Here is a 21,683-nt window from a genome sequence, read left to right as displayed (position 1 = left end):
TCCACTATGCCTCTCTCACCTCCTAAGCTTGGGACCCTTCAGGACCCCTGCTCCTCAGAGGCTCCTCTGGGACCCTGGCAGGCAAGGGTCGTCAAGGCCTCTGGGAAGGGGCCACCTTGGAGAGGGGAGTCAAGCCCGCCTGGTCGGTGCCAGCCCCTTATGAAGAGCTCTGGACTCCCCAGGCCTTCTTCTCAGCCCCTTAGGTCAGGAAGTGTCTCCCAGGCACTGGGGTTCTCACTATTCTAGACTATTTCCGATGAGGTGGTTTGTATGGGATGGGCTTTGAAGGGACCTTGGGGGAACGCAAGAGTAAAGAACCAAACCTCAGGCTGGAGAGATGGCTTAGTGGTTAAGGCATTTGCCTGCAAAGCCAGAGGATCCCAGTTCAATTCCCTAGGACCCATGTAAGCCAGATGCACAAGGGGGCACATGCATCTGGAGTTCATTTGCAGTGGCTGGAGACCCTGGCATGCCCATTCTCTCCCTCTCTCTCTCTCTCTCTCTTCTCTCTCAAATAGATAAATAATATATACATATATATGAAAAAAACAAACCTCAAATCTGGGCGTGGTGGCACATACCTTTAAACCCAGCACTCAGGAGGCAGAGGTAGAAGGATCACAGTGAGTTCAAGGCCACCTTGAGACTACATAGTAAATTAGAGTGAGACCCTACAAAAAAAAAACAAAAAAACACCTCTTTTCCCTTATCTGAAACACACATGTGGAGAGCTAGAGAAATAGGTCAGCTGGTAAAGTGCTTGCCTTGCAACCGTGAACGCCTGGGTTCAATCCCTAGTATCCACTCAGAAAGGTAAATACATGCAATACACATGTGAGTTCGGGAAAACAACTGAAAACTCACGTTCTGTGCAGATCTCTTCTTACTCCTGGGTCCTGGGTTTGCACATGTGTAGATTGATGGGTAACGTCATGTTGCCACCAAAACGACTTCTTTCACCACTGGATTGCCTTGTGATTTGGGCTGGATTGGGTTGGGGTCTGGGTTAGGGGTGGGGATATGGCTCATTGGGTAAGAAGGCTTGCTTCACAAGCATGAGGACCCATGTTCAATCCCAAGCACCCATGTAAAAAAGCTGGGTGGGGGCTGGAGAGATGGCTTAGCAGTTAAGCACTTGCCTGTGAAGCATAAGGACCCTGGATTGAGGCTCGATTCCCCAGGACCCACGTTAGTCAGATGCACAAGGGCACGCATGCGTCTGGATTTCGTTTGCAGTGGCTGGAGGCCCTGGTGCACCCATTCTCTCTCTCTCTCTCTCTCTCTCTCTCTCTCTCTCTGAAAAGAAAAACAAAAAGCTGGGTGTGACCACACAAGTCTGTAACCTAAGCTCAAACGGGGACAGAGGCGGGAGGATTGCTGTGGCATGCTGATCAGCCAGTGTAACTGAAAAACTCCCAGTTCAGCAGGAGACCATCTCAAGGAAACAAGGCAGAAGAGTGATCGAGGAGGACGCTTGATGTCCTCCTCTAGCTCCCACATGCACGCGTGTCACCGCACACACATGTGCATACGCCACTCACACTACACGACACACATGCACCAAATATGACAGAATCCAAGTCCCTCGGGTCAAGCACTTCTTCACAATGACCTTCCCCTTGGAACTGCTTGAACAGCTTGCTAAAGGGTAAGCTGAGGGTCTGGAGCTATGGTTTAGTGGTTAAGGTGCTTGCCTACAAAGGTGAAGGACCCAGGTTCAATTCCCCAGGACCTACGTAAGCCAGATGCACAAGGTGGCGGATGCATCTGGAGTTTGTTTGCAGTGGCTAAATGCCCTGGTGCGCCCATTCTCTCCTCTCTCTCTCTCTCTCTCCATCTATCTTTCTCATAAATAAAATAATATTTTTTAAATTTAAAAAAGTAAAGGGTAAGCTGAGGCCTTCGGGTACATTAAAGCATTTACTTGAGCAGGTGGTGATCATAAGTGGAGGGGAGTCTCCAGAGAGGGCACAAGGAGGCACGCGTACGTGAGCAGAAGGAAAGAGGACATTCTGGATTGGTGACAGCAGATCAGCAGTCTTGTTTGGGGTCATTTTAGAGATCAGCTGGTGGTTTCTGACTGGAGGAGATTAGCGTACATTTGTTCATGTACGGACCCAAGGTGCTGGAGTGGCCTCAACCTCGTGGCCTGCCATGGAGTTGTTTAAACACACTTGGAAAGGTGAAGGGTGCGCAGGGAAGGGGCCCAGCTCCCCTTGCTCTTCTTACAAGCTCCTGGGGCTGGCCCCAGGCGACAGGAAGGGGGAGTGCTCACATTGGCTTTTCCCTCAAGTCCCTTTCTTGCCTTCTCATCCCTCTGCCCACATGGCCGGGCCTACGAGCGTGCATATTGGCCAGGACTTTGCTTGGACAAGTTCCCCAGGCCAGTCCACTGAGCGGGGCCAACTGCAGAGCTGCGTGTCCAGAATCCCATGCTTGAGTTACCTCTGATGAGTTGTAAATGAGGCAAAAGATGTCACGTGCTCCTGAGCAACAGTCTTCGTGCCCCCAGCAAGAGCCTGGGTAACAAGGCACAAAAATGCGCATCCTAAACTCTGAGCGCTGCCCGCCCTGGCGTGTGGGAGGGACCACTGGAAATGGCCAGGCTTGTGGGACAGGAGTATCTCGTACAAGGCTGGCAGGAGGAATGGTCAGCGCAAAGCCCTATTTGGGCCTGTTCTGAGGCTCAAACCAGGAAAGTAGAATTCACTCAGTCAGTGCTGAGCATCGCTGTGGGCAAGTTGCTGTTCTAGGTGTGGGTTCACATGAGAGAGGTGCCATGTCACGGACCTCATGGTCAACAGGCCAGTGGCAACAGTAATTGTTGATGGTTTGGAGGTAAATTCCTCCCCAGCCTCGGGTGCTTGTGCCTAATCTTCCTCCTTAGTGCCCAGCTGATGGAGTGTTTGAGAGGTGGAGCCTTGCTGGAGGAGGTGCGTTTCTGGGGACAGATCCTGAGGGTTGATGAGCCCAGTCTATTGTGTGTTCAGCCAGTTCATGTTGCTGTTCTCTCTATGCTGGAGATGTGTGAGTCTGTGAGCCAGTTGGCGACTTTTCTCCACCATGATGAAGCTTTCTCTCCAAGCTACAAGTCCGAAATAAGTCCTCTCCTCCCATAAGCTGCGGTCAGGTGCTTGCCCCAGAAATGACAACTGCTACAGTAACAGGGATGGGAGTGACGTTTGATCTATTCTAAAGAATGAGTAGGGGCTGGAGAGATGGCTTAGCAGTTAAGGCAGTTCCCAGCAAAGCCAAAGGACCCAGGTTCGGTTCCCCAATACCCACGTAAAGCCAGATGCACAAGGTGGCACAGGCATTTGGAGTTTGTTTGCAGTGGCTAGGGGCCTTGGTGCTCTCTCTCTCTCTCTCTCTCTCTCTCTCTCTCTCTCTCTCTCTCCCTTCCTTTATCTCTCTCGCACAAATAATTAAAAAATAAAATCTTTGTTAAAAATAAGGAAGAATAGGAATTAGGGAAGGGGACAGTACTGTATTGTGACAGTCCTATGATGAAGAGAGAGAGAGAGAGTCTGGCTTGTTAGGATCAATAATAAAAGGCTCACGTTCAGGAATGAGGTGATGCCATGACAAAAGGAAGCTGTTGGGTCTGGAGCAAGTGGCAAGCATTTAGACTGGCTCCTGCAGCCAGTACCACAGGCCTCCTTGAAGGTAAAAGTGACCGCTGGGGACATAGCCCAGTGTTAGAGCATGTACAGGGGCCTACATTCCATTTCCAATACGCGAGCGGTGAAAGTGACAGAACTTGGTAGCTTATTTTATACGAAGGGTGAGTAAGCCTTATTCCAAGGTGACCAGGTGGAGACATCACAGAAAGTGGGACTCCAGGCGCAGACATTTGAATCATGTTTCTGTCTTTTTTTGAAGTTTTTTTTTTTTTCACTCTCTTTCTTGTGTTTGTTTCTCTTACGCAGCCTGATCGACAGAAGAGGGTACATCCAGCCTGACACGCCACAGCCAGCGGCGCCCTCCAGCGGGATCACCATGTACGGGGCTACGCAGTCACAGAGTGACATGGTAGGGATTGCTTGCACTGGGGCCACTGTTCCCTGTGAAGGCTTCTCTTCTGCTGACTTGATCTCGAACCCAGTAACAAGCCAGGCACCTAGAGAAGCACCCATTGGCAGGTGGGGCAGGAGGAGACCCATGTCACTAACAGACTGGCCTAAGGGAAGTGAAATGGCCAGATTGGACAGTGGTCAGGGAGGCACTGTGGTTGTTAGGTCTGTCTGGCTCCTTGTATAAAGGACACACACACACACCACCATCACCACCACCACCATCATCATCATCCCTCTCCCTGCCCCCATTCCACTGAGGACCCTCCTCAGTGAGGTTGTTGGTCATTTCTATGGGATCATGAATGCATCTGTCAGTCTCTGCAGGGAGAGTGGCAGAACAATGCCTCAGAATACTCTTTCCCTCCCTGTGGCTCTTCTAGTCTTTCCTTCTCCTCTTCCATAATGTTCCCTGAGCCTTGGCAAGTATGCTAGAAGTCTCCTTTAGTACTGAGCTCTCTACAACCTCTGATTCTTTGCTTTGATGAGTTTTGAGTCTCCTCAGTGTCTGCCGCCATCTCCCTGGAGAAGGTTGTCAGGCTAGCAGTGAGAGCAGTGCTCGTGTTTAATCCTCCACTTCCTCCATAACGTCTCCTGGGCCTGGGAAGACGTGATAGAGATGAGTTGTCTCGAGCTGGGCAGTGGGCTTTCTTGTACTAATGGACCTTGGGTCTCCCCAGTATTTGACTCTATCTGTAAAAAGCATTTTTTCTTCCAACCAAGAGTGAGAACAGCATGGATCAAGGGGAATAAGCATAGTCATTTAATAGACTTTGTGACAGGCATATCCTCTCATCTTAGCCAAAGAACAGTGAGTGCTTCCCTGTAGAGTCTGTGACCTACATTTCTATGGGCTTCTGACCTGGTTCTCAGAACCAAGCATGAATTCCCTCAGACGGAGCACGTCTCATATAATCAGAGAACAATTGATTACCCCCGTAGCCTGTGTGCCACTATTGCACAGGTGTGTACATCTTGCCTGGCTGGTTGATTTGTAGCTTGCAGGGTCCCCTGCTTGTTCATGCTGCCGGAGATCATTACCCAGCAGTTCACACAGCACTTTCCAGAACTATGAGGTTAGTCATCAGGGTGCTGGCTTCCTTCTGGGCTCCTGAATGATCTGTCTTGCTGCCCTGTGACTGCAACCTGTGGGGTCTTCAGCAATAGAGTCTACCATTTAGATATTTTATTCATTCATTCATTCATTCACTCATTCACTCATTCATTTATTTGAGATAGGGGTGAGAGAGGAGCAGACAGAGAAGAGAGAGAGAATAGGCACACCAGGGCCTACAGTCACTGCAAACAAACTCCAATCCCACGTGCCACCTTGTGTATCTGGCTTTATTGTGGGTCCTGGGGAATCGAACCTGGGTTCTTTGGCTTTGCAGATAAGCATCTTAACCACTAAGTCATCTCTCCAGCCCTACCATTTAGATCTTCACTCACTGTTATTTATTTATTTATTTATTTATTTATTTATTTATTTATTTTTGGAGATGCTGATTGCCCCCAAAGGGCACACAGCCATGAATGTGCAGATCTAGAGCCTATCTGAGGAGTCTGACACCACCTTCACTGTAGACGCTACACACCATGCTCCGAGCCTTCCTCAGTCCAATGCTTAAGATATGCCCTGTAAGAAACTCCCACTAGAGTGTACACTTGTCTCTTCTCTTACATGGGCACATGCAGTCACCATGTGTCTCCTCCCATTTACCCAGCAACTTCCCAGGGCAGAACATCATGATGGGAACATGTTCGTTATTTCTTGGAAAACAGGAAGCAGACAGAAAGAGAGAGAGTCTTGGAGGCCTCTGTGGGACACATACTTGAGTTCCCTATTTTCTTCAGGCCAAAGTTTCCAAAACCTCCCGAAATAGAGACCACCAGCCAGGAACCAAGTGTACAACATATGAGGAAGTGAGGGATATTTATATTCAACCATGACAGGCCAGGACTGTGGGGTGAGGTCCCTGAGCCAGCATGTCCAGCCATCTTGGCAGCTGTTCAGAAGGCATCTCTCCCATGTGGGGGCGCTGTGGAGTCAGCCAGTCATGGACTTTTCAATGCCTGCTATAGCTCTCTTGAAGAGGAAAAGGGGAGTGAGGACCAATTGTGCAGACCAGCCACCACTTACCAGATAAGTGAGTTTGACAAGTTGCTTAACCTTCCTCTCATTAATATCCTCATCTGGTAGAAGAAGCAAGTGAATTATATATACATGAATAGCACTTAAAATCTTGCCTAGCCCAAGCACCATGAAAGCATTAGCTAATAATATATTACCTCCCTGAAATCTATACAGGGGGGCCAGTCCAAAAGAGGGGAAGCTGTGACCCTCGGCTCCTCATCCTCCTCCCACCCCATCTTGCCCCACAGATCTCAAACTGACTAGGTCAACACTTTCTGCAAGGTCCTGGTCTTCATGACCACTGTCTCACTCTCTCTTTTACTTTTTATTGACAATTTTCATACATGTACTTAATGCATTTTCATTATAATCTCTCCCTGCTGCCTTCTTTTGTCCCACATCTTGCACTCCCCTTCCAACTGAACCCCTTCTTTTTTTCCCAACTAGTCTGTCTTCTATGTTGATGTCCTTTTTTGTCCCCCCTAACCATCCATGACAGAATGTTGGTGGACCCAATATTCTGCAGGTAGCAATGGCTGCTGTGAGGTCATGAATGCAATGGCCGCTCCGTGTCCAGAAGACAGCGTTCCAAAGCCTTCCTCCCATCCTCTGACTCTTACCTTCTTTCTTCCCCCTCTCCCTCAAGACTCCCTGGATGAAAGCATGGCAGAGGTGCTCCACAGTCCCTGATTCTCAGCACCCTGATGAGTTTTGAGTCTCCCCAGCAGTCACCACCACCATGCATTGCTCTTCTCATTTGTTTCTTATATTTCTGGTCACTTGGTCATGAGGAGGATCATTTTTATATATTTCTGAATTCAGTTTGCCTGTATTTTATTAAGGAATTTATACCTTTATTCATAGGAAATATTACCTGTAGTTTCCTTTTCTTATAGAATCTTGGCTGTTCATATCAGGGTAATAGTGACCTTCTGGAATGGACTGAGAAGTATGTCTTCTGGGTTTTTTTGGAAGGGTTTGTGAAGAATGAGTGTTAATTTTTTGGGGGGGGAAGCCTGGGAGAATCCACCAGTGAAGGCTTCTTGAGGTGTTTTTCAATCTTGTTTTCTGGGCAGTTATTCACTTTCGACAAGTTATGGGTCTATTCAGGTTTTCTGTTTCTTGTTGGATCGACATCAGTAATACTTACCCTTCTAGGGGTGTGTGTATCTCCTCCATTGTATTCACCAATCTGTCTGATATAAGTCATATTTTATTCTGAAGATAGATGAAAGGAGAGCATTTTGAGGTCTGAAGTTACTGCAAATAGAAAAAGACAGTCGGTGAGGCCAGGCATGGTGGCGCACGCCTTTAATCCCAGCACCTGGGAGGCAGAGGTAGGAGAACTTCCGTGAGTTCGAGGATAGCCTGAAACTACAGAGTTAATTCCAGGTCAGCCCAGCCTAGAACAAGACCCTACCTCCAAAATAAATAAATAAAAAGAAAAGAAGAAATGAGAAAGGAAGGAAAGACAGAAGGAAGGGAGAAGGAAAAGGCAGTAGGGTCTGGAGATATGGCTCAGCAGTTAAAGGTGTTTGCTTGCAAAGCCTGATATCTCAAGTTTGATTCCCCAAACCCCACATAAAGCCAAATGTACAAAGTGGCACAATACATCTGGAGTTGTTTGAGGTGTCTGGGGGCCCAGGTGTGCCCATAGTTATCTCTCTCTCTCTCTCTCTCCCTCTCTCTCCTCTCTCTCAAATAATAAACAAATTTGTATTTTTAAAATAAAATGACAATAATTTGTAAACATTGAGGGAAAGTTAAATAGATTTCAGTGAGACTAAAGAAGCACAGGGAGGGGCTGGAGAGATGACTTAGTGGTTAAGGCACTGGCCTGCAAAGTCAAACCACCCAGGTTCGATTCCTCAGGACCCACATAAGCCAAATGCACAAGGTGGTGCATCTGGAGTTCATCTGCAGTGGAGGAAGGCCCTGGCACACCCATTTTCTCTCTCTCTCTCTCTCTCTCTCTCAAATAAATAAAAATAAAGATAAATTTAAAACTAATTTTAAAAAGAAAAGGGGGGGTGTTGAGAAGCTAAGGACATGGTTCAGTGGTTAACAGCACTTGATGCTTAAACATGAGGACTCTCGGGACTAGAGACAGCCACATTCAACACCCTGAATCCTTTCAAACAAACAACAAGGCTAGGCATTGCTGGGCGTGGTGGCACACACCTTTAATCCCAGCATTCGAGAGGCAGAGGTAGGAGGATCGCCATGAGTTCAAGGCCAGTCTGAGGCTACAGAGTGAGCTTCAGGTCAGCCTGGGCTAGAGTGAGACCTTAGCTTGAAAAAGCAAAAAAGAGAAGGAAAAGAAAAAAAAAAAAAACTTGGCATGGCCACATTTATCTGTAATCTAAGTCTGCAGGGGAAAGGGAGCCGAGACCAGAGAAAAGTTAGGGTTCACGGACAGACAGCAGCTCCAGGTTGAGGGAGAGACCCCATCTCAAGGAAGTATGCAGATCAGCAATAAGAGGACACCTGACGTTCTCTTGCCTCTTCTACATACGCATGTGCATGGGGCATACATGTCTGTGTACACACATGCATACACCACACATCACACATGCCACACACATACTGCACACACACGGGAAAGAAAAAGGTAGGTTTTTGTAGAGCTGAAATCCTAGCAAAGTCGACTCCAGTGTGGGTCACAGATCCTCCACCGCTTGTCTTGTCTTCTCTCTCTTTGAGGAGTGTTTTGGCCAAGTGTGTGCACACTCTGCAATTTCTCAGGCTGTCAAGATTTGCAAAAATAGGTTGCAATATTCTAAGGGTGACAACAAAATGAATTCTTCCGGGGCTATTGTCATCCTTTCCTCCACTTGCTTAGGCTGTGTATAACACACAGCCCAACACCAACCATCGGGAGATGAGCCAGCCCAGTGGGGCCCAGCTGGCAGGAGCCCACAGCCCTCCAGGCTGTCTGGTGTCTGCAGCCCTAGACAGCTGGGCATCACCCCTCCTGCATCTCCTTCTCTAAGAGTGGCTGGCCCTCCTGCTTGCCAAGCAGCCCATCACCTTCCTAAGGACTTGCTGTTTTGGGGGAGGGGGGTGTAGTTAGAGCTCACAATGAACTTTCTTCATGAAGATACGGAAACAAATCTTCCCTGAGCTTTCTCTCTAGCTACCTGCAAGGTTATCTCCCTCCACCCCTCAATGTCATGGGCACGTGCACATAGGCACTTGTCTAGATCATCTGTCCCCAGTAGCTGCTCCTCTTGAACTTGCACTGATGAGTCGAATGATCACCTTACTCAGCAAAGGCTGGGCGGTTTCCAGGCTTCCCCCTCCCCACACCTTGACTGACATCACTAAAATCCTGCTCTGAGGTGCCTCTTTCCTCACCCCATCTCTGCTGACCTCCACACGTGCACCATGAGGCATGCGCACCCACATTCACACCACAAGCACGTATGCATACATACATGCATGTAATAAATGTTGAAATCTCACACGTTAGCCGATTTTTTGTTTGTTAAATCTGGATTCGCTCTGTCTTCCTAGCTTTCTTTTCAATCATGTCTGCCAACTCTATCCCCACTCCCTTAATTAAGTTTCCTGGTCTAATTGGATAGGAGGGAGGACAGCAGAATAAGGTGACTCTGAAAGGTAACTGCAAGCTTTGCAAATAGATGTAAGAACTTAACGCAGCGGGGCTGGTAGAGAGGACAGGGGGATCAGAGCACCAGCTGAGGCACTTCGGAGCTCTTACTCCAGTCACTTAGTACCAAGAGTCCTCAATTCGGAAACTGTAAAGTGAAGCAAGGGAAAAGGGCATCCACCATCCAGGACCGGGGTTAGAACTCACTGAGATCCTGTCTATGTTTGATCCTCTCATCCATTTACAATAGAGCACCCCGCACATAGTAGGTGCCTATTAGACTTTAATTAAACATTCCCCTTCCAGGAGCTTGCTCATTGGAGAGTGTTTTTGTTTTTGTGTTTTACTATCTTTATTTATTTATTTGCAAGCAGAGAAAGCTAGAATAGAGACAGAAAGAATGGGCGCAACAAGACCTTCAGCCACTGTAAATGGACTACAGATGCATGGGCCACTTCGTTTTTCTGGGCTTTCCGTGGGTGCTGGGGAGTTGAACTCGGTTCATTAGGCTTTGCAGGCAAGTGCTTAGCCGCTGAGCCATGTCTCCAGCCCCCATTGGAGGGCTTTAATCAAATATTAGCCTGCTCCTGTCTTCTTTTCCTCATTCCTTTCACACTCCACTTTTTCCAAGAGCTCCATACACCCTGAAGGTGGAAGTAGGAGCTACAGGATGGCTTTCCTGGCTGGGGCAGCGTGACAGTAAGGTGCCCTGAAGTCCCGCATGCTCTTGATGAAATCAAACTAGCTCCTGGGCCAAGAGACAGAAGAGGGAGAAGTCACCACTGGATGGTATCGGCAAATACCTATGCACTTTTCCAGGGATAACAGAAAAAAAAAAAAAAAAAATCTGAGGCCTGGGAAAATAATACATCAACTCTAAGATGTAAAAACTATAAAATCACATTCGTAAATGCTTCACGTCTATGTGCCCTATCAACTGCATTAGCTGTTAAACTTAGCATTCATGAAAAATTAATTGCATTCTAGAAATGATTTGTAGCTTGGTTTTTGCTTCATGGCAATTCCCGAGCACACGTATGGTTGAATAGAAATCATTTCCACTTAGGAATTAAGTAAGTGGCTTACAGACAGATAAATATAGAAGTCTAAGCTGGGCTTGGTGGCGCACGCCTTTAATCCCAGCACCCGGGCGGCAGAAGTAGGAGGATCGCCGTGAGTTTGAGGCCAGCCTGAGACTCCATAGTGAATTCCAGGCCAGCCTGAGCTAGAGTGAGACCCTGCCTCGAAAATCTGAAAAAAATAAAAAAAGTAGACGTCTATTTTGCTTAGAACCCCAGGCCCTTACCGCCTCACTGTGCTACCTCTGTTGTGACATGCAGACTGGCACTCTGCTTGAAAGGAAGGAATCTTTCTAGGCACAAGGCTTAGTTGCTGGATAGAATGCCCCGAGTACATTAGCACATGGCCCTGTGGGCCCAGAGGTCAGAACTAGGGTCAAGTGGTTGGACTGGGATTCTGACCCCACTGAGAGATGCCCAATGCCCAGAGCTCCTGACAGATGGGTCCCCTGACCCTGCAGCCAGCAGGACGATGGAGTTTAACATCCCAGCAAGATGCACAGGACTTTAGCTGGACATTGATCTCCTAAGGCCCCTTCCCGTTTCAGAAGATGCTTCCTCGGCCCATTCCATACCACCACCACGCTGACCATGTTCCATTCTGTGGTTGGCTTATTGGCCATTCACTTGCCTAGAATATATCATTCTTGTCTCCATCTTTTTTTTTTTTTAAGGTAGGGTCTCGCTCTAGCCCAGGCTGACCTGGAATTCACTCTGTAGTCTCAGGGTGGCCTTGAACTCACCATGATCCTCCTACCTCTGCCTCCCGAGTGCTGGGATTAGAGGCGTGCGCCACCACGCCCGGCTGTTGTCTCCATCTTGCTGTGGCATCATACCAGCCTGGCAGGACCAAGGAAAGAGGACACAGCCATGCGCTGCAGGGTGGCACTAAGCCAGATTCTTACCCACCCTCACCATTTCCTTCCTGCCACACCACAGGGGTTTACCACTTCCACAGTACAGCAGCATTCGACTTCCCATGTGCTGTGCCAAGCCTTTTACATGGACAACTTCCAGTGACCTTCACAATGACCCTAGGAGACTCGTATTGATATTGTCTCCATGTTACTGACTGAGAAAACTGAGGCACACAGAGCTTAAGGGAGTTTGCTTAAAGAAAACATTACAGCCAATCGTGGTGACACAAACCTCTAATCCCAGCACTCGGGAGACTGAGGTAGGAGGATCGCTGTGAGTTCGAGGCCAGCCTGAGACAATACAGTGAATTCCAGGTCAGCCTTGGATAAGGTGAGACCCCCACCTTAAAAATACAAAAGCAGGGCTGGAGAGATGGCTTAGCGGTTAAGCGCTTGCCTGTGAAGCCTAAGGACCCCGGTTCGAGGCTCGGTTCCCCAGGTCCCACGTTAGCCAGATGCACAAGGGGGCGCACGCATCTGGAGTTCGTTTGCAGAGGCTGGAAGCCCTGGCGCGCCCATTCTCTCTCTCTCCCTCTATCTGTCTTTCTCTCTGTGTCTGTCGCTCTCAAATAAATAAATAAATAAATAAAAATTTTAAAAAAAAATACAAAAGCAAAAACCAAAAAAAAAAAAAAAATTCCGATTTGACCCCGGATTCCCCGCCTCAAACCCTGCGCTGAATTGCAACCCAATGAAATAAGATGCACAGTTACCTCTGCCCGGTAATTTCAGTTTCCGCAACTCACTAGCCTCCACCTCCCCACCTGTGAAAACCCACTCCTGGGAAAAGGTTTATCAATTCTTCAGACTTCAAGGAGAATCAGAACGAAATATCAGGGATGTGTGAGTTTCAGTGGTAAATAAATATCTTACCCTTGATTAACCACATTTCAGAATTTAATAATAGTCCCCTAATAACAGTCATCTCACCTGAGTGTCTCCGTAGTATTGTTCAACACTGCGTCTCCAATTGTGTCTGATAGTTGGTCTCAGCCACATGGGTTGAGGATGGGGGAGGGGTGAAGTTGAGGTTGATCGCTCTGTGTCTGACACTGGGCTGAATTCTCCACATACATTATCATCTTATTTAATCTTCACAAAGGTGAGGGGTTAATGGGACCAAGTAAGGGTATTCTAGTTGGTCCCTTTGAGGCCACTAGGATTCAGCAGTATTAAGTGTGACATAGCAGTGTGAATCCCTGACAAGCGCTCTGCTTGGCCACTGTACCCAGAGCCCCCTGGCCGAGGACTTCTTACGGGGAGCGGAGGCATGAAGTCTCCTCCGGGGGCTGAGGAAGTCACACCACGCAGGCTCTCTCTGTGAGCGGAGGGTACGGGCGGCCCAGGCACACGACCAGGCTGCAGGACTAAATGTGCGACCTCTCCACAGTCTGTCCTACAAAGATCTATGGGGTGTGTGCTGTGATTCTTTTAGAAAATGGCTAACTAGGGCTGAAGAGCTGGCTTAGAAGCTAAGGTGCTTGCCTGCAAAGCCTAAGGACCCAGGTTCGATTCCCCAGAACCTGTGTAAACCAGATGCACATGGTGGCACATGCATCTGGAGTTCATTTGCAGTGGCTAGAGGTCCTGGCATGCCCATTCTCTCTTTCTCTCTCTCTCTAATTAATAATAATACATAATAATAAATAAAATCTTTTCTTTCTTTTTTTCAAGATCTAGTCTCACTCTAGCTTAGGATGACCTGTAATTCATTTTGTAGTCTCAGGGTAGCCTTGAACTCATAGTGATCCTTCTACCTCTGCCTCCCGAGTGCTGGGATTAAAGGCGTGCACCACCACACCCAGCTAATAAAATCTTTTAAGAAGAAAATGGCTTACTATAACTTAACCTTGAATGTTATATCTTTGTTCCAGTTTGGATCTGAGTCACCCAGAAGCCCATGTGTTCAAGGGTTAGTACCCAGCTTGTGGCACTGTTGGGAAGTGGTGGAGTCTTTAAGAGGCAGGGGCCAGTTGAAGAAAGTTAGATCATTGAGGGCATGCCTTGAAGGGGATATAGAGAACCCAGACCCTACCTCTGTTTGCATCTTGGCTGTCACCAGGTGAGCAGACGTCCTCACATGCCATGCTCCCAGCATAATGTACTACGCCACCACAGGCCCAAAGCATCATGTCCAAGGGACCATGGACTAAAACCTCTAAAACCATGAGTCAAACTTAACCTTTCCTCTAAGTTGGTTATCAAATGCACTTTGTCATGTTAAGGAAAACAAATGCTCCCTTTTATCTAGTATCAGAACAAGACTAAATCACAAGTTATACAGTTTTACTAGACTAGGCTATAGACGTCTCCTTGCATAATCTGAAAACCCAAACGCAGCAGGGAAAAATATCCTAAGCAAACATAAATAATAATGAATCAATCCTCCTCACTTCATCCTACATTTTAGGTGGAGCCTGAAAGTTTATAGTGTTCTTTCAACTCTAACTGAACATTCATAAGACCCCACGACAGAGCTTTACAGCCAAACAGTAATAAACCATGCCCAGCTCAAATACTTTTGACAGAATTGGAGCAAAATATGTAAGGAAATTCATCCATTATTAATTTTATACAAATCACCTTGAAAATGCAGCTTTTTTTAAAGCAGCATTTCATGTGGTTACTGGGTTTACTACAGATAAGAAGTCAGCCAGGATGAAATAAAATGTATTCCAAGATAAGCAATTCTACTCGAAAATCCACAGAAATGAAAATTAAGTGATCTCTCTGGTGTTCTTAAGCTGTAGTGTGAAGCTCTCATCTGTGTGACACCCGGGCATCTGGAACCATAAACTTCTTCTCAGGTTACAAGCCGGTGCTCCCTTAAGGCAAGGAGCCAGCCAGCCGGCACACAGCAGACAGAACAAGAGTGGGAACAGTCCAGACCTCCAGACAGGGACACTCCATGCTGTCAGCAGAAAGTCTGGTCGTAGACACACCCACTAGAGAGCCTGCTTTCATCCCATGTAGCATCTGAGTCATTTTTTTACCTAGAAAAAAAAAAAACTATCTTTTTCATAGGACACAATCCAGTATTTGATAAGCATGACCCTTCCAGATTACTTTGGGAATGAGAGTATGATTTCTCCACTTGATGTTCATGAGGATGGACTATCAGAAATCTTAGGGGTTTTTCCCCTTAAGATTATATAACTGGTTGGGTAATTAAAACATGGTAAATGTTTCTTGGACTATTCATTCACAGAGCCAGCAAATAAATGATAAGGGAAAGAAACAAGTGGTGAGGTCTCCCTCTACTGGTAGAAGCTAGAAACGAAAATCCTCAAATACAAATTCAGGAAGGTAGTGATTGAGTGAAAAGGGTTCAAGGTTATAGAAAAGAGAAGGGTATGGGGGGAGAGAGGCCATTACCATAGGATATTTTTTATAATCATGGAAGTTGTTAATAAAAAAAATTTTGAAAAGAATAAAAAAGAAAAGAGAAGAGTAGAAAGGTAAGACAAAAAAAAAAGGTAAGATAGGAGGAGGGAAATAAAAGAATATCAGGAAAAGAAAGAAATGAAACACATCCAGAGAGAAAGAGAAATCAAAAGAAGGGCGAATGTGAAACAAGGTTTAAAAGAAAATGGGGCCATGAAGTTTTCCTTGATGAGTTATCGCCATAGTAACTCTGAAAATATTGGCCGTTCCTCCCCCTAAGAAGAATTGCAACCATGGAAGATTATTATATTCATCAACTTCTTGTTGCAGGGACAAAATGCCTGACAAAAATCAGTTTAAGAGAGTAAAGGCTTATTTCATCCTACAATTTCCAGTTTCAGCCCATTGTGGTGGGGAAGGCCCAGTGGCCAGAGCTGGAGGCAGCCGGTCACGGTCAGCTCCGGGAGGAAGCAGAGGCTGATGAACACTCACGCCTGGCCAGCTCGCTCCTTTTATGAAAATATATTTTTATTTATTTGCAAGCACAGACAGATAGAAGAGAGACATTCAGAGAGAATGGGCACACCAGGTCCTCCAATTGCTGCAAAAGGAACTCCAGACGCATGCGCCACTTTGTGCATCTGACTTGACATGGGTACTGGGGAATCGAATTAACCACTAAGCCATCTCTCCAGTCCAGCTCTCTTCTTTATACAGTCCAAGACCCCAGCCTATGTATTGATGCTGCCCACAGTTAAGGTGGGTCTTTCCACCTCAATTAGTCTAATCAAGATAATCACTCACAGGCATGCCCAGAGGCTAACCTAAGGGAGACCATCATAGTGTGTGTGTGTGTGTGTGTGTGTGTGTGTGTGTGTGTGTGTGTGTTCATGTTCTTGAGTCATTTGATTCTGGACTTTTTCAGCCTAAAGAGATGGTTCAGTGGTTAAAAATGCTTACCTTTATAAGCCTGTTGGCCTGGGTTTGATTCCCCAGTACCCACATAAAGCCATAAGCACAAAGTGGTATATGCATCTGGAGTTGTTGTTGCTGGGTTTTTTTTTTTTTTTCCAGTGGTAGGAGGCCCTGGCAGTCTTTTGCTTTCCTTCTTTCTCTCCCTCCCTCTCCCTCTCCCCCTTCTCTCTCTCTCTCTCTCTCTCTTTCTCTCTCTCTCTCTCTCTGTCTCTCCTTCCATCCCTCTGTCTCTGTCTCTCGCCCTCAAATAAATAAATAAAAATAAATTTCTGAAAAGGACATATTCAAAGTAGACTATATGCATAGCAGAATTACACATTATGGTGAGCAAAGCCTTCATGTACTCATTGGTTAGAAGCTGATGTTGTCCCGCCCTTATCCCCTGTTGTGAGCCAATGGGAGACTAATAAAGGAAATAGCCTGAGTCTGATATGCCGGCCACCCCCAATGGGGCAGGTGTTCTAAACAGAAATGAGTTTGATTGTGACAAACGATAATCAGTCAAGGGAGATAACTGGTTTCTACCCGTAGGTTCTCTGAAACAACATTGATTTAGGAGCATTCTGAGGAGGTTAAGGAGCCACAGGAACGCAGCCCCTCCAGCCAGAGGAAGACCCACCATGGTACTTGGAGAGGCAGCCATCTTTTCAGCTGTTTACACAAATTCTAAGTAGCAGGTGCTTAAGGGCAGGGTTAAAATACACTGGAAAATGATTTCTTACTGACATATGTTGTTATTTTTTCAATGCAGTGACTGGCTAAACTTTTTATGTCACTGATATTTTGTCCTTCATACTTTCCTTGGCATCAAGTGTTACCATGATAAACCATGGAGCCTTTTCCACGGGGTCCCAGGCAATGAGACTGACACTGGGTTCATATTGTTTTCAGCAAGCCATAAATCTATATGGTAAAGCGCAAAAGAGTGTTTCAAGAAAGAGTCATTGGTGGTCTCTGGGTGTTGCCAGGTTCTTGGCATCATACTCTAAGAATTGGGAGGGGAAAAAAGGTGTACACAAGAGTAATGCAGAAAGACACTTTATTAATAAGAGCAAAGTAACAGTAATACACCACCAAAGGAGCATGAGAGGCCCGTGGAGTGCAGGGTACTTAAGGGCCTAGAAAGTGGTCTGGGCCTCCTGTCTACAAGATGATTAGGGTAGGATGGAGTGGTTTCTGGAGAGTAGTTTGATTTGATTGACAGATCACTTAGAGGACATAGTTTGCCTTACTGGCCATGCGCCTAAAACCAGCCCAACCTGGATGGCTCCCTGCTGTTCTGATCTTGGATCGATCTAACAACATATTCGAAAGGGTACTGATCACAAAGAATGGTCACTAAGGGAGGAGAAAGCTAGTTCGTTGTTCACTTTGGCATAGGTAGGGGTCCACGGTTCCCAATGGGCTGCTAGATGGATTGTTTAGAAGAAGGGTATGTTTACTGCTCAAGTGAAGCAGTGTCCCAGGTGATGTAACTGTTCCCCATGCTTGCCTGCCTGCCTCAAGAGGACCCAGGTGTGGAGGGCGCTGGATGACTCCATGGAGACCTCCATGAGGAAAAAAAATATATATGTGCAAGCAAGGCATGAGACTCAGGAATGGGGCTGTTCCAGTAGGGCCCCAGGACCTTCAGCCTCCCCAGCTTTGTGGTGACCCCCCACACCCCCCATCCCAGGCCTGTGTTAGTTTCTTTAGTCAACAAACTGATGCTTACACCTGAACATCTAAGAAGGCACACCCAAGTCCACACCACCCTCTCCAGTGAACTTCACTGTCTGCCTGCTGCTGACAGCCACATCATTCTAGAAGGTTCTAGTAAGTATCCATGAGCTCTGCTTCTGGGCTTAGGCGGGAAGAAAAGTAGCTGAGGGAGAGAAGAGGGGCAGTTGATGGGGAATCTGAAAGTAGAAGAATGAGCCGGCCTGTGGCACACACCGGAGGCCCCAATAGTCTGGGGGTTGCAGCAGGATGACTGAGAGCTGAGGGCCTGTCTAGGCTACATAGCGAGATATTGTTTCAAATAAACAAACAAAAATCTAAGTAGAAGTCCAGGCAAGAGATGGAGGAAGAAACAGAGAAAAAGAGGCAGGTAAGATGCAAAAAGGGTGGGGGAAAAAGTCAGTCAGAGGTAGGAACTCCCCTCCTATTTCTACTAGTGGCTTTGAATATCCCTTCTAGCTCCAACCTCTGGCATATTTTTCTTTTTATTTTTTATTTTAAGGAGAGAGAGAATTGGCACGCCAGGGCCTCTGCCACTAAATTGAACTCCAGATGCTTGTGCCACCTAGTGGGCGTCTGCGACCTCACGCTTGCCTCACCTTTGTGCGTCTGCCTTACGTGGGATCTGGAGAGTTGAACATGGATCCTTAGGCTTCGCAGGCAAGCGCCTTAACAGCTAAGCCATCTCTCCAGCCCTTCTAACATATTTTTCTAAGAGTCCACGGGAGCCAATCAAAAGTACTTGAGCTGATAGGATTTGCCAATTAGCCCTTCAGTATGAAGGGCTTTGTTCGGGTCAGCAGAGACAGGCAGATCTAATCCGCAGTTCCCTCCTCTCTGGAGCTGAAGTGCGCTAAGAGTACAGGGCTCAGAGGAACACCTTCACAGCAAGACTCTGTCGTCCAGAAAAGACACTGGATTGCCCGTTGGAGCTTTCTGAGCCAGCCGTTGGCCCAGGTTCACCTGCAGGGCGCCTTCAGGGTGTACCTTCCAGAAGCCACCCTGCCAGCGTGAATGCTAAGTTGTCCTTCTCACATAAGAACTTACAAAGCAGTCTCCCCAGGCCTGGTGTACTGACCATGAGGTTCGCCCGGTGAGACTGTCCAGCTTCCAGCAGGACCAAGCTCATGTGCTGTGTGTGGCGGACAGCGGTGCAAGGTGACAGCAGCCGCTGTGTCTGCAACGTCCTGGCGGTCCCTTGCCACACACGTAACCAGAGAGGCTGCTGGGCCCAGGTTCCCTGCAAGAGCAGAGAGCTGTATCAGCTGCTCACCCGAGGAAGCTGCACAGGAGCAAAGAAAAAAAGCTTTGGGAGACTGAAATATTTGTACACCAAAAGATTGCTAATGTGTGACAGCTGCCCGTTGCAAATACGTGTGCGTGTGTGTGGTGTATGCACACATGCATGAGCCCATGCAGTGCCCCATGGGCTCACCTGCAGCACGGGGTGCCCACCTGTGGTGGATGGAGCAGACCATCAGGCTTCCTGCTTTTCTGCCAGTTCCTTGTTTTGAACCAGAATCTCTTACTGTTCCCAAGAGCTTACTATATTTTTCCATGAGTTCTGGGGCTTCCCGGGTGTTTACTTCCTTATGGAACAGGAAATACAGATGTGCGAGGTCACACCCAGCTGTTTATGCGGGTCTTGGGGGTCATACTCAAGTGGTCTCTTGGACCTCCTCAGGCCCTCATAAGCAAGAGCACAGGAAGTGTTCTCAACCACTGAGCCGCCTCTCCAGCCCTGGGAGTACTTTTTGTTTGTTTGTTTGTTTGTTTGTTTGTTTGTTTGTTTGTTTGTTTGCGTTTTTTGAGGTAGGGTCTCATTCTATAGTCCCCAGGCTGGCCTGGAACTCACAGAGATCCTACCAAGTTCTGGGGTTAAAAGTGTGCACTCACACATCGTAGCTCCATGAGTACTTTTTAATGGATTTCTTTTATCCCCACTGAAAACCTTTTCCCTTCCCCGCACCCATTCCTTCTCACTCCCCCAAGCCCTTCCTCGAGTCTCAGTGTTTCTTTGGAGTTTCATTGGCTGGAGTGAAGCACAATAGAAAAGTCACCTGAGACAGGCTCTCCTCCTTGAGGCCTTTCTTAGAGTTTGTCTCTGTCTAGCTTGAAACCAAGGGCTTTGAACTTCTGACACCTTCCAGTCCCTTCGGGCTTGCATCTACTCAACCTTCTTTAAAAAAAAAAAAATCTGGGCTGGAGAGATGGCTTAGCAGTTAGGCGCTTGCCTGTGAAGCCTAAGGATCCCGGTTCGAGGCTTGATTCCCCAGGACCCATGTTAGCCAGATGCACAAGAGGGTGCACGCGTCTGGAATTCATTTGCAGTGGCTGGAGGCCCTGGAAAACCCAGTCTATCTCTCCCTATCTGCCTCTTCCTCTCTCTGTCTGTTGCTCTCAAATAAATAAATAAATAAAAATAAACGAAAAAAAATTTTTAAAAAATCTTATTTATTTATCTGAGAGGGAGAGAGAAAGAGGCAGAGGCAGATAGAGAGGGAAAGAATGAGCATGCCAAAGCCTCCTAGCCACTCCAGATGAACTCCATATGCATTTGCCACCTTATGTGTCTGGCTTTACATGGGTACCGGGGAATTGAGCCTGGGTCCTTTGGCTCCGCTAGCAAGCACCTTAACCACTAAGCCATCTCTCCAGCCCTCCTCAGCCTCCTTAGGTACACTCAGGAACAGGGTAGGAGACAGCCTATGCTTGTGACTCGTTGCTAGGAAAGGCACACGCAGCAGCAGATGACATAGAAATTGGCAGGCTCAAGTGAGAGCTCTCGTTTGCACTCAAGGCTGTGCTGTGCGTGTCTGAATGTTGCGTCTGGGACGCAGGTAGTGAAGTGGCACATCTGGATGCGCCTGTCCGCAGGCCCCTTAGTGTGTGGCCTTTAAGTAACTTCGAGATGAATGGGAACAGTTACACTGAGTGCTGCTTGCTTAGCACCCTCTGCAAATCCTGTGTGCAGTGGCAGGGTGGTCTGTGGCTAGATGACCCAGCTCCAAGGACTAGATCTGTCCCTTGCTTTCATCTGTGCGGGCTTCAGCAAGGCCCCCAGCCCCTCCTCCACCCTGCACATCAGGGCGTAAAAGACAGGCGGCACTCTTGCTATAAGATCTTCCAGAGCACCAGAGTGGGGCGCCAGCTAGTAGCTGAGACAGAGATCCACGCCCATTGTCCCTCCCTGACATAGAAAGGCCGCTTTTGAATCATTTAAAAGAAAAAATTTTGTTGTTGTTGTTGTTGTTGTTTTTCGAGGCAAAGTCTCACTCTAGCTCAGGCTGACCTGGAATTCACTTTGTAGTCTCAGGCTGGCCTCGAACTCATGACGATCCTCCTACCTCTGCCTCCCGAGTACAAGGGTGCACCACCATAACCAGCTGTTTATGTATTTGAGAGAGATAGAAAGAGGCAGATAGAGAGAGCGAGAATGGGCACAACAGGGCATCTAGCCACCGCAAACCAACTCCGGAGCACCTTGTACATCTGGCTTACGTGGGTTCTGGGGAATCAAACCTGGATCCTTAGGCTTCGCAGGCAATGCCTTAACTGCTAAGCCATCTCAACGGCCCTTCTAGATCTTTCTTCAGTGTGTGTGCATGTGGAGGCCAAAGGAGAACCTTAGGTGCCATTCCTCAGGACTAGCCACGTCTTCCAAGATGGGATCTCTTGTTGGCCTGCAGTTGGTAGAATTGGATTATACTGGCTGGGCAGTAAGTCCCAGGGACCTGCCTGTCTCTGCTTTCCTAACGCTGGGATCGCAAGCCCGCACCACCACACCTG

General features: G+C 47.5%; 1 protein-coding gene across 2 annotated transcripts in view; it reads left to right on the top strand.

Annotated features, from left to right (window-relative positions):
• The window catches only part of Zdhhc14 (zinc finger DHHC-type palmitoyltransferase 14), a 322,677-nt gene that overhangs the window by 298,346 nt on the left and 2,648 nt on the right, over positions 1-21,683 (top strand). For both annotated transcript variants that reach the window (XM_004651108.2, XM_004651107.2), the window contains exon 8: positions 3,930-4,032. In XM_004651108.2, coding sequence (XP_004651165.1) covers positions 3,930-4,032 — 103 coding nt within the window. The remainder of the gene's footprint in view (positions 1-3,929; positions 4,033-21,683) is intronic.

Source organism: Jaculus jaculus, chromosome 9 (genome assembly GCF_020740685.1).
Source record: "Jaculus jaculus isolate mJacJac1 chromosome 9, mJacJac1.mat.Y.cur, whole genome shotgun sequence".
Classification (NCBI taxonomy): domain Eukaryota; kingdom Metazoa; phylum Chordata; class Mammalia; order Rodentia; family Dipodidae; genus Jaculus; species Jaculus jaculus.
The sequence above is the reverse complement of the archived record's forward strand: the minus strand, read 5'-3'. Positions and strand labels throughout refer to the sequence as shown.